The sequence below is a fragment of the Camelus bactrianus genome, chromosome 5, assembly GCF_048773025.1.
Source record: "Camelus bactrianus isolate YW-2024 breed Bactrian camel chromosome 5, ASM4877302v1, whole genome shotgun sequence".
Taxonomy (NCBI): domain Eukaryota; kingdom Metazoa; phylum Chordata; class Mammalia; order Artiodactyla; family Camelidae; genus Camelus; species Camelus bactrianus.
Genome location: NC_133543.1, coordinates 88,066,463 through 88,079,116, shown reverse-complemented (window position 1 = coordinate 88,079,116; position 12,654 = coordinate 88,066,463). Strand labels below are relative to the sequence as shown.

The following is a 12,654-nucleotide window of genomic DNA, read 5'->3' as shown; positions in this document are numbered from 1 at the left end:
GAATCACTTTGCTCTACACCTGAAACTAACACAACTTTGTAAATCAGCTATACTTCAATTAAAAAAAACCTGAAAAAATACACTCAAAATGAAAGCTGTAAAATTTATTTTTGGAGACATTGAGCGTGACATGATCTGACTTAAAACATAAGCAGATCTCTCTGGCCATCGCGTGGAGGAGAAGGGGCAGCTGCAGGGAAGACCAGGAGGTCGCTTTGGCAGTTTAGGTGAGAAGGGGTGGCCAGGGCAACGGCAGTAGAGGAGATGAGAAAACAGGAGTTGAAATTTATTGTGGAAGAGTCAGCAGAATTTTCTGATAGATTGAGTGTTGGGGGTTTAAGAAATAAAGATGTGGCCAGGATGAGTCCACACATTCTGGTCTGAGCTGTTGGAAGGATAGATTTGCCATCACCTGAGCTCAGGTAAAAAGTCCAGTCTGCCACTGATCTCCTCTCCCCTCCTTCAATGGCTCACCCATCTAACAAATACTTATTTGGTGTCCCGGCTGACTGCATAATTTGCAGGAACCAGTGAAAAATGAAAACACAGGGCTCCTTGTTCCAAAACACGGGAAAAAAGAGCTTGTTTCTTTCTTCCATGGTGTTTCTCTTAATGGGACAGAGTGTTTTTATTTGCTATTTATTGATGCACTCCCTAAGGCTCGGCGCATTTGTGGGGTGGGGGAATGGGAGGCTGAGCCCCTCATCCCTGGGAGGCAACAAGAGGTGGGACTGCCCGTGAGCTGAGCTCCAAGTCCCTATGCATGTTCCATTGTCCCATCAGACTTCACTCATGAAACACAAATTCCAAGATAAGACTATTAAGAATCTCAAGGTCATGACTGCAGAGCATTAGACCCCAAAGGCAGGGCTCTTCTGATTACGGGGCCCTGTACGACTGCAGAGTCACACACCTGCTCCCTGTTTGGCATCTGCTAGTACATGTCACACACTTTGCTGGGCACTAAGGATGCAAAATAGAGTTCTTTACAGAGGAGGATAGGAAGGGATGCTTTATTCATCACTCCTCCGTGTCAGAGTCTTGCCTATTCACAGTCCAGCGGAACAGAAAGAGTCCTAAACATGAGTGCAACCCAGCCTGAAAAGTACACCACCAGGGAACTGGGTGGTGGGTGGCACGGAGGCCCCGAGGGGGAGGAGACTGTAATTTAAGGGTTGAGGAGTCCTGGACATCTGCTCACAAACGTAGCTGGACAGGCAGATCTGAGTGAAGAGAGGGAAAACGGCCATCACAGTGCTATTTATTTATTTATTAAATTAAAAAAATTTTAAATTGAATTATAGTTGATTTATAATATGCTCACTTCTGGGGTGCAGTGGAGTGATTCACTTACACATATATTCATATATATATTCCTTACCTTTACTTCTACTCAGCGTTCTATTGTAGGAATCTTTCCAGAGCGGTGATTGTAGTTATACATTGTGTTTAATAGAAACATAACGTTCCATTGTACAGAACCCATTTGTATAAAAGTTGTTTGAAGGGCATTGAAATATAATCAGATTTTATTTATTTATTTCTGGTAAACTTTGTCCTCGCTCCTTCCATCCTCTCTCCCTTCCTACTTCTTTCCTTGCTTCCCTCCCTCACATTCGGTGGGATTGCAGGGTCAGAGAATTTGTACTGTTTAGTGAGTTTGGTACATATTCCCCCAACAGCACTGTGGGGGTCGTGTCGTGTATAAATATGTCTTTATAAAGACAGCAAAATGTCATCGAAAATTCATTATCTGCCAGATACTGTGCTAAGCACTTCACATGTATTAACTCATTGATCCTCATAGCAATCCTATGAGCTGCCTCCTACTTTTATTCTCATTTTCCAGAGGAGAAAACCGAGTGAGTATCTGAACTTCCCGAGGGCGCCCAACTGGCCAGGGGCAGAGCTGGGATTTGCATCGAGGTGGTTTGGCTTTAGAGCTCGTGATCTTGTCCTGTTTCATCATCACATGGCTCCATGAGGCAAGTATCCCCATTTTGATAAGGATAAGCATATTATGATACATGTTAAGAAACATGCCCAAGGTCATAAACTGTTAAAGGAATGCCAATATTTGAATCATGGTCTGCCTGGCCCCAAAGCAGGGGTTTCTGGGTCCCTTGTGAGGATTTCTGAGTTCATTCAGGACAGTGTCTTCAGGTGGGTTTTCATCTGCTCGTTCTCCCAGGTTCCTCTGTGGGTTCCACCAGAGCCTGGCAATCAGGTTGGGAAGTCTGCACCTGCCCAGGTCACGCCCCTGCCAAGTCCTGTCGCTGTCCTGACTGTCACAGCCCCGACTTCAGGACATGCTGCCATTCCCTCCCCTCTCCTCTCATCCTAGATCACTGTTGGCTTCAGAATTCTCTGTTGGGCCCAGTTTTGCTTGTGTGTAGCAGAAAACACCACTTGAACAGGTCTTAACAAGAAGACAATTTATTGGCTCTTGTAACTGAAAAGTACACAGAGAAGATGACCTCTGGGCATGGTATGTTCAGGACGCTGGCTCCATTTCTCTGTGATTCTCTTGGTTCTGCCTTCCTCCAAATGTTAGTTTTTGTCTTTGGCCTGGTTGGCCATTTATGGCAGCAAAATGGCTTGCAGCAGCAACAAGACTACATACTTGCTTTTCCACAGTTATTAAACAGCCATCCTGAACTTGGCTCTGAGTGGGATCATCTTAGGTCACAAACTTGCCCTTGAACGTGTCACTATGGCAATGGAGACCATCACTGGGGGAGAAGAGTGAACCCTTCTCTTCCACCTCCCTTGCCTCTACTTTGGTCCCCAGGTCCAGGTGGATTCTTCTGCAGGGATGTGAAGAGATGCTGATGCTGGCATCAAAGCTGACAGAGGGATGAAATAGATATGATTATAGCCATATTATGCATAGAAGCTGCCATTTCTAAAACAGAATAGCAAGAACAGTCCTCCACATTTTGCCAGAGGACTGGCATTCGAGCTGCACATGTCATAACAATGTTTGTGGCACTGGATGTTCTGCACAGAATGGAAAAATGCTTTCCCCTTAGGAACATAGATTCATCTAAGAGGGAGCTGTTATAAGTGGGAAAGGAGGTGCAGAAGATACGTTGGGTGGGCGAACTTGCTGAAACATCTTCAAATGGATAAAATTTTATTCCAAGCTCATCTGTATGTGCCTTTCCCCCTTCTTCAGTGAAATGCTCTTTCTTACCACGGAGGGAAAGATTCTTTTCAACTCTTGTCCTCCAGATCATCTTCCCACTGGAGACCTAAGCTACCATCATTGCCACTCCCATGCTCATCCAGAAGGGGCTCCTTCTCTTTTACTCCTCAGGCTGGAGGGAGGATCAGACCCTCCCTTAATACCCGAGTGATTAGTTGAAATAAACTGAAATGCTGAACCAACTTGACTGAGGGCTTAGGAAAAAAGAGGGTCTTAGAGCTAGGTGTTAGATCCGGCCGCTCTTGCTTTGATCTTTCTCAATAGATCCTTTCCTTGCAAAGATTTCCGTGTCCAGTGGCTGCTGCCCCCTTGTGGCAAAGACTCTTTCAGCTTGCACTTGAGTGCATGTAGACTTTTGCAGTCCAGACCCCAGACAGTCTATTTTCTCCTGTGTTCCCCATTTTCTGCCCAGGAGCTACATTTTCCCTAGAAGATTAATAGGAGGAATGACTGTTCCCTACAGGGACTACCCCATCTTCAAGTCCATTCTAGTCTAGGCATCAGAGCACCTGTAAAGGCAAAGCTTGGGTAGCCCCAGGGCAATTGCTTCCTTATACTTCCTGCTATTACTTATAAATAATAAGAGAATCCAGGAGGACAGCATGACTTAGTTTAAAAAATATGCTTGCCAGTGGCAGAATGGTAGGCACAGTGCCAAGATAAATTTGGCATTTACAGAAGGGGCAGAGTTTACACTTGCACAGATTAGCACTAACTCTAATCAGTAGAAGACGGTTTGGAAAGGACAGACAGACCAGCCTGGCTGTATGGAAGTGAAACTTTCAGGCATATCTTCCTTATATAGACTCTATGACTGAAAGTGATGGACACTCTGAGTCACAGTGGGGATCCACGATGCAGGAATCAAAGGAGATGTGTCTAACTTCAGTTATTCTACAACCATTGAGTGAGCACTTCCTCGATTCCCTGGAAGAGGCTCTGAAGATGAATCAGAGAGGGTCTCCAGCAGCCCACTGTCTAGTGGGGCAGGCTGCAGTTGTAAACACATCATGACTGGACAATAGCCTTCATGTTGTCATGGAGAAGTGGTTACCAAAGGTAAAGCCAAGGGACAGACATCAGCTGCTGGGAGCAGCTAAGGCGGGTTCCCAGAGATGCTATCCTTCATTACTGAGAGCGGGGAGAATGACATTACCTCTACTCCTCCACTCACCAGCTGCCCCAGCTCCTGTGGTCTCCCTGTTGTCCACCCAGCCTCCAAGAATGACCCCCAGCCTCAGGGCCATTCTAATCAAGAATGGTTCATTGGCAGTGGTTGTTCAAAGGAGCAGCTGGCAGTGGAGGGGGATTAGTTCTCCTGCCAAATCTCCACCAACATCTCCACCTCAAAGAAGCTTAGAGTTTCAGTAAAAATTGTGTGCTTGCTGTCCAATCACAGCTCAAGGGCAATCTCCATCTCCTTCCCACTGAGTTTCCCTCTAGTACCTCCCAGTGGCAGACTCCCACAAGGCCTTCCTACAGGGGACTCCTTCTGAAGTCTCTACTGTACAAAGTCAAGTCCTTTCCCCTTTATTCATGTCAGGCAAGTTGGAAGCTTTCAAATGAAAATAAATGCAAGAAAAAGAAGAGAATAAAACTAGTCATCCACAGAGTGGAGAATTCAGATAATGGACCCTTAACTCCATCTTCATGCCTGGTTTCCCTGCTTGGACATATGGACCCTGGGAGTGTCTGATGCCCTGTGATCACTTGACTTAACCTGTTCTCCAAATGTAGTTGTGGGCAGGGCTCAGGGAGGTGGCATGCTGTAGTGTGGCTTCCCTAGTTCACTTTATTCATCAAGTTCCCTCTCAGAGTGAAGTCACTCTGGTCTCTGAGCTCCAGGTTCTTACAGTTGGATGCACATGACTGGTGACTAAGGTAGGAAGCCACCTCTGTTTGCCAGAATTGTCATTGGGGTAGGGTGACTTGCTTTGACTCTATTCTAGAAAATGCATCCATTTGTCTTGGACCTGTGATTTCTGCTCGGTTGGTTTCCTGCCTCCTCCCTTGTGATGGTATAGTAAAACCTGATCTCATCTATGGCTGTAGTTGGTGACAAGGAGGCCACAGCCTTCTTGCCTCCTCTCTTCATACCTCTCCTTTTTATGGGGAAGAGGATGACTTTCCCCAGTTGGATGTTTACTGCTTTGCTTTAAGACTTTGTCTGCTGTGAAAATGCATTACTGGCAGGGATAATGAAATACATGGATCTGAATGAACTCATAGGACCTCAGGCCTGGAAGCAACTCAGGGGTTATTTACTCCGTTTTTTTCAATTTACAGATGAGAAAATGGAAATCTGTAGAGGGAAAAGGACCAGCTCAAGGTCACACAGCTTATTAATGATAGAATCAGGATAGAATGAGGACTGTATACCAGCTACCCTTATTTTCAGTCTTGGTAACTTTTCTTAAGTTTTCAGATTGTTCTCTGAAGACCCTTGGGGGTTTTGGCAGAACCTCTTAGCAGCTGTCTGTGTAGAGAGAGCAACCCTTCCTTCTTCCCCAGTAGATGAACTTTTATCTCTTACATATTGGGCTTCTAGTAGGATTTTGCTTCAACCAATGCTTCACAGTTTAAAAAGATATTTGAAGACAGCTGGATGAGTCTGTGGATGTTTAGGGGTGATTTCAGGGACCCGGATGGGAACTTCTCTCAAATGCTAACACTTCCTTTAGACAGAGGAACAAAACATTTATTGCTCCTTTCGATAGAAGGCTTAAAGTACACTTGAATGCAACCCACTGCTGTCATTTCCTTCCCTCAGCAGATTTTAAGAAGGTCAAACAACAATCAGGAAGGACATAGGAGGGAAGATGACATAGAAAGAGATATCTGAGAGCAGATTTGCCTCCTTCCACTTTTCCTAATGCTGGCTTGCCCCGAATATGTAGGATCAAACTGGTCCTCCCATGTGAGTGCACAGACATGGCTGGGGATGCAGACGGTCAAAGAGAGCACAGAGGTAGTGTTTTAGGTAGAGTTGATGCCGTTACTGGGCTGACCAACAGCAGTTTTTTTTCCCTGTAATCCGTTTTTTTCCCTTTAATACATTTTTCCCCCTGTAGTCCATCTTTTCCCATACTCAGGGCAGACCTCAGAGTTACAGGAAGTTGACAGCATGGTGAAGCTGATCTCTAAAGAAGTTTGGGTTGCAGGTGAGGGAAGGGATCTTCGGTTGCCAAGGCAGCAGAGAAGCAAAAGATACCCCAGTAACTGTGCTCCCATCCATGATGAGAACGACTTGAATCTGAGTTATTAAACCATCTTTCTTTCCTTCTAATCTTTCAACTAGATCAAACCATGACTGTATTCGTGGCAGATTTTTCGAATTACACTGATTGGCAGTTTTATGAGTTTGAAAATATCACTGGCACGCCACCCACAGAAGAACATTATACTCCCTGTAAGATAGACACTGAGACACTCAACAAGTATGCCGTGGTTGTCATCTATGCTCTGGTCTTCCTGCTTAGCCTGCTGGGAAACTCCCTGGTGATGCTGGTCATCTTATATAGCCGGGTGGGCCGCTCTGTCACCGATGTCTACCTGCTGAACCTGGCCATGGCTGACCTGCTCTTTGCCTTGACCTTGCCTATCTGGGCCGCCTCCAAGGCAAAGGGCTGGATCTTTGGCACACCCTTGTGTAAGGCGGTCTCACTCCTGAAGGAAGTCAACTTCTACAGTGGTATTCTACTGCTGGCCTGCATCAGTGTGGACCGCTACCTGGCCATTGTCCATGCCACACGCACACTGACTCAGAAGCGGCACTGGGTCAAGTTCATATGCTTAGGCATCTGGACCCTGTCCTTGATCCTGGCCCTGCCCATCTTCCTCTTCCGTGAGGCCTATCGACCGCCCTTTTCGAGCCCAGTCTGCTATGAAGACTTGGGTGCCAATACAACAAAATGGCGGATGGTGATGCGGGCTCTTCCCCAGACCTTTGGCTTCCTCGTGCCCCTGCTGGTCATGCTGTTCTGCTACGGATTCACCCTGCGCACGCTGTTTGCAGCCCACATGGGGCAGAAGCACCGGGCCATGCGGGTCATCTTTGCTGTGGTGCTCGTCTTCCTGCTCTGCTGGCTGCCCTACCACCTGGTCCTGATCGCAGACACCCTCATGAGGATGCGGGTGATCTCAGAGACTTGTGAGCGTCGCAATGACATAGGCCGGGCCCTGGATGCCACTGAGATCCTGGGCTTCCTCCACAGCTGCCTCAATCCTCTCATCTATGTCTTCATTGGCCAGAAGTTTCGCCACGGACTCCTCAGGATCATGGCCATCCATGGCCTGATCAGCAAGGAGTTCTCGGTCAAGGACAGCAGGCCTTCCTTTGTTGGCTCTTCTTCAGGGAACACTTCTACCACCCTCTAAGACCCCCACACAGGGCTCTTCCCTTCCCTTCACCATCCATTCCAAGCTTCATATCCTCTGACTGTTCACAGTCTGCATGTCAAGGCAGCCTGCCATTCTGGTTACAGGGAGTTGCTGAGGCCACATCCTTACCAGGCCCCCATTGTGTGCCTTGGCCCCACCTCTTACCATAATCATCATGTCAACTGCTAGAGCTTGGTCCATCCAACCATTGAGCCCACAGCCCTCTGTCTTCTGGCAGAGAGTCTTTGAAGACACTCATTTAAGTAACTATAAAAGTTTCCACCATTGGGAACCAGTGATGTCAAACATCATTAGTTGCTTCCCCAACTTTCTCTTTCCTTGCCTTCTAGCAAAGTCCCTTGAGAGAGGCTGAGAATGACAGACACTCACTTTCTAAGACTCTCTTCAGCCAGGAGTGGCCATATCATCTGGTTCTGACTACTGAGACTTAAAGGTAATAGTGTGCTGGTAAACCTTTCTTCTTGGGGGAAACATCCTGATTTGTAGTATTTGCCATGTTCTATGGTGTAAATAAATGCTCCCACCGTGGCCGATTTCAAGGGTGATCGTGTTTAGCAACCAGCTCAGGAAATTTAGAAAATGTAATAATCTGCTTTCACAAACAGGTACAAAGTGGCTCCAGTGCACCATTGCTTAAGAGGAAGTCTGCTGGGGCCAAGGGACGCCTAAGAAATATTCCTGTTTAAACACACACACACACACCTGGTTCTTGTCTTTGAATATAGTTATAAGATATGATGTGTGGAGCTGAGACAGCCACTTTTTTGACAATGAGGCAAAAAGTGTGCCCGATGTTTTTAGGCTGATGGAGCCAAAAGATAAAGAGAACCTGAGAAAAGAGTTCAGAAATAAACCTAAGCATAAATGGTTAAATGATTTTCAACAAGGATGCCAAGACTATTCAAATGGGGAAAGAATAGTCTTTCAACAAATTGTGCTGGAAAAATTCGATAGGCACATGCACAAGAAGGAAATTGGACCCTTACCTTACACCACATACAAAAATTAACTCAGAATGGGGTTGAGATTGGAGTCTGAGATGAAGTCTAGGGGGACCAGGGATGGGATGGCAGCTTGTGATAAGGTGGATGGTCAGAGAAGGATGAATGTCAGGAATAGGGAGAGATCCAGAAATAGAGAGAGGCTGAGGATGAGGTTGAGTGAGATTCAGGGAGGGTGGAGATAAGCTTGGGACCAGATATGGAGTAAAGCTTAGGAATGGGATGAATTTGGGGGTGAGCCTCAGGAAGGGGTGTTAGAAATGGAGTGAATGTCAGGAATGGATTAGTGGGTATAATAGTGGCCATTGCTATTTAGTCTAGTTAGTGGCTGGAGCAAAACAGTATCACTGGAAGGGTCACCATCTTCTTTGGATCTGTGTCTAAGATGCTCTTTCTGAGAGCAGGATGGAGATGCCTTGGCCTGTATACTTGAGACTCTACAAGCAGGTTAGTGAGGAAGGAGTTAAGGGCTCAAGCCCTAAGAGATACATTTGATTCAGGAGAGAAGACAGAAGAATGTGGAAAGAATCCAAAGAGGAAGGCTGGGAACTGGGCCTGGCAACCTCCATCCTCTCCCTCCCTCCCCTAATTCCCCTTCCACCTCTTCTACTGTGTAACTCAATGCTTATCTTCCTTTATCCTCTGCTGCCTCAAAGACAACTCCATCGGGGCTTCAGTAAGTAAATAAGGATACATACTGGGTCTGGGGAAATACAAATGACTAATACATGTCTGAAAAGAAGCTTGGCCTCACTAGTAACCTGCAAAGTGGGAACCCAACAGCAGTAAATAACTTGGAAGTATTTTAAACAAGGCAGGGATGTAGTCAGAATTCTCTTCAAACAATACACATTGTTCAGTTAGATTTTTAAATGGAGTGTGTAGTTCTCTGGGTATAGCTCAATGGTTTGGATTTCAGACCTGTAAAGATACCAGGATGTTGGTATTGAAATAACATGGTGTATGAAAATATCAAAAACTGGTGTTTCGTTCACTAGATAGGGTAGAGATTAGATATCTGGTCAAGGTCAGGGAGATGGCTCACCTCAGAGAGGAACTCAACGTTCAGGATGGGGCTGGGACCAGGGATGCGGCGCATCTTAAGAGAGGAGTGGGGCAAGGGTCAGAGATGGGAGTCAGGGATGGAATTGGGGTTAGGGATGGGGTAAACATCATGGACTGGATGGGGGACAGGGATTGCGATGTGAATGTGTGTTCTGCACAATGCTTGCTGATTTTAAATTTTGGAAATTTGTTTTGTAGGCTTGGTAAAAATATTCCAGCCCCCAAGTTATCATGTTGAATTATGTTATTTCCCCCTACACAGTTCCCCTTCTGGTCAACCACAGCCCCCTTACTATCTGTTGCCTCCTTATGTGGTGGCCCATTCTTACTGGTTCCAGCAAAAATATTAATTGATAATCTGTATTTTATTCTGTAGTGGTTTAAGACTGCCTCTTTCCCAGCAACTTGCATCTTAGAGTATTTTAGAGGCTGAAAGTCTTATAGATGCAGATGAAATAAAATGATAATTTCCGCTTTGGTCTAAGGGTCTTTCCAGAGATATCTTCCCATAGATGACCACTAATCAAGAATTATATTGTGGTTTTGGTTCCAGATCACTGCAGTAAAGTGAATATCGAGATAAAGCCAGTTGCTTGCATTTGTTTGGTTTCCCAGTGCATATAAAAAAAGTTTTATTCACTCTATACTGTAGTCTATCAGGTATGCAATAGCACTATGTCTAAAAAATGTACATACCCTAATTAAAAATACTTTATTGGTGAAAATTGCTAACCACTATCTGAACCTTCAGTGAATCATAATCTTTTTGCAACAGTGACATCAAAGGTCACTAGTGAGCAAATGCTGTTGGAAAAATGGTTCTGATAGACTTGCTTGAGGTAAGGGTTGCCACAAAACTTCAACCTTTGTAAAAAAAAACAAAACCCAATATCTGCAAGTTTCAATGAAGAGAAGTACAATAGAGCAAGGAGGCATGACTGTATAGCATTTTGCTGTTTCTACACAGAGGTTAGAGGGACCAAAGTTCTCTGGGTTTGACCCAGAAAGCCACAAGTGACTAACAGCTGGGCTCTCACAGTGACTGCTATTATCCATCCTGCTAGTCTGTTTTTAAACTCAAGATTCTTCATCTGGAGGTCGTCAGCTTCAAGAAGTGGAATAGAAGGACGTGGAGCTCACTCTTTTCCACAAGTACATCAGAAATACATCTACATGTGGAACAATTCTCACAGACTATCTACTGAACTTGGGCAGAGGATCTTGTCCAATTGAAATTACAAGGAGAATATCATGAAACTGGATAAACAGCAAGGTCCTACTGTACAGCACAGGGAACTATATTCAATACTTTGTAATAGCCTATAATGAAAAAGAATATGAAAAAGAATATATATATATTACCGAATCCCTACACTGTATACCAGAAGTTAACACAACATTGTAAACCAACTATAATTCAATCAAAAAAATCCTTCTTCCAACCCTGAGGGTAGAAATGAATTAAAGAATGAAACAAATAAAAATAAGCAGAATATGTTAGTGCAAACTTTTTAAGATTAGTTTTCCTTTTTTATCAAAGTATTTCCCCCTACATTATTTAAAAAAGCAAAAAAAAAAAAAAGAAAAAAAGAAAAGCAAAACAGCTTTATAAAGCTTATAATGAAAACCAGCAGCAGTCCCCCTTCCTGCTTCCCCCCAGGTAAAGACAACAGCTTTCAACACTCATAGCTGTTTCATTCAACAACGGTCTACATATTTCTAAATATCATCTTTATTCTGCTAGCTCTCGAGATTTTTTTCTGAGTTTTAGGTATCATCTTTTGACTTCCTATTTTGGCTTCTGTGGATTTAGCACTCTCTCCTGCTTCCACCCCCCAGTCCAAGCAAACACAAACACTGCCTCCCCCATTCTCCCAGGACATGAATACCACACTTTTTTTGTTAAATCAACATTCAGTGTTTAAGTTAAAATGACTACATAAAAAAATAACTCACAGTTGGGTAAAATGTTTACATTTCCCTTTTTTGTACAAATTTTGTTTTCCCTGGAATTAACGATAGTAATTTTTCCATGTACTTTTCATTACATCAGTACCATATGTCAAGGTAATAAACATCAGATAATCTGTATCTATATTCTTCTTTCCTGGAGACCTTTCTCCTTGAGCCCTTCATATCCCTGCTCCAATCTGAACGATTATTCTTCAGGCCTGCTCCTTTTTTTTTCTAAATTGCTTTAACTACATTTACAGATAAATTTTAGAATCTGATTGCTAATTTCTACAAAATATTTTGCTGGAATTTTGATCTGGATTATGTTGAATCTATAGGTCAATTTGGAGAAAATGAACATCTTAACAATATTGAGTCTTCCAATCCATGAGCATGGCATCATTCTCCAATTATTTAGATCTTTTCTAATTTGTCTTGACAATGTTTCACAGTTTTTAGTACATAGATTTTGTACACATTTTGTTAAATTTATCCCTCAGTGTTTTATGGTTATTCAAATGTTACTATAAATGGTATTTAATTTTTAAAAGTTTTTTCTTTCTAGTATGTAGAAATATAACTGAGTTATGTATATTGACCTTGTATTCTGGTATCTTAGTAAATTCACTTATTAGTTCTGGTAGTTTTATTTTTAAAGATTCTTTTGGATTTTATATGTACACAATCAGATCACCTGAGAATAAAGATAGTTTTATTTCTTCCTTTTATGCCTTTTATTTATTTTTCTCCAGTACAATGCTTAATAGAAGTTGTAAGAGTAGACATCTTTGCCCTGTTCACAATCTTAGGGATAAAGCATTCAGTCTTTCTCTACTAAATATGATGTTAGCCAAAGATTTTTCATGGAGGCCCTTTATCAGGGTGAGGATATTCTTTTCATGAGTGGGTGTTAAAATTTCCTCTTTCATTAAGGGCATGGCCTCTGGAGCCAGACTACTGCTACTTAGGGGCTTTGAGACTAGGGGCAATTCGTTTAACCTTCCTCTACCTGCTTGTAAAATGTGG

General features: G+C 43.6%; 1 protein-coding gene across 1 annotated transcript; it reads left to right on the top strand.

The window, feature by feature from the left end:
• The first annotated feature begins 5,011 nt into the window (after window positions 1-5,011).
• On the top strand, window positions 5,012-12,351 carry LOC105064001 (C-X-C chemokine receptor type 2). Its single transcript, XM_010948751.3, has 2 exons — window positions 5,012-5,089; window positions 6,507-12,351. Exon 2 carries the CDS (start codon window positions 6,515-6,517, stop codon window positions 7,583-7,585), a length of 1,071 nt encoding a protein of 356 aa, XP_010947053.2. The 5' UTR covers window positions 5,012-5,089; window positions 6,507-6,514; the 3' UTR covers window positions 7,586-12,351.
• The last annotated feature ends 303 nt before the right edge of the window (window positions 12,352-12,654 follow it).

What these genes read in the sequence shown, in the direction of transcription:
- LOC105064001 (XM_010948751.3), top strand. Translation starts at nt 6,515, where the DNA reads ATGACTGTATTCGTGGCAGATTTTTCGAATTACACTGATTGGCAGTTT.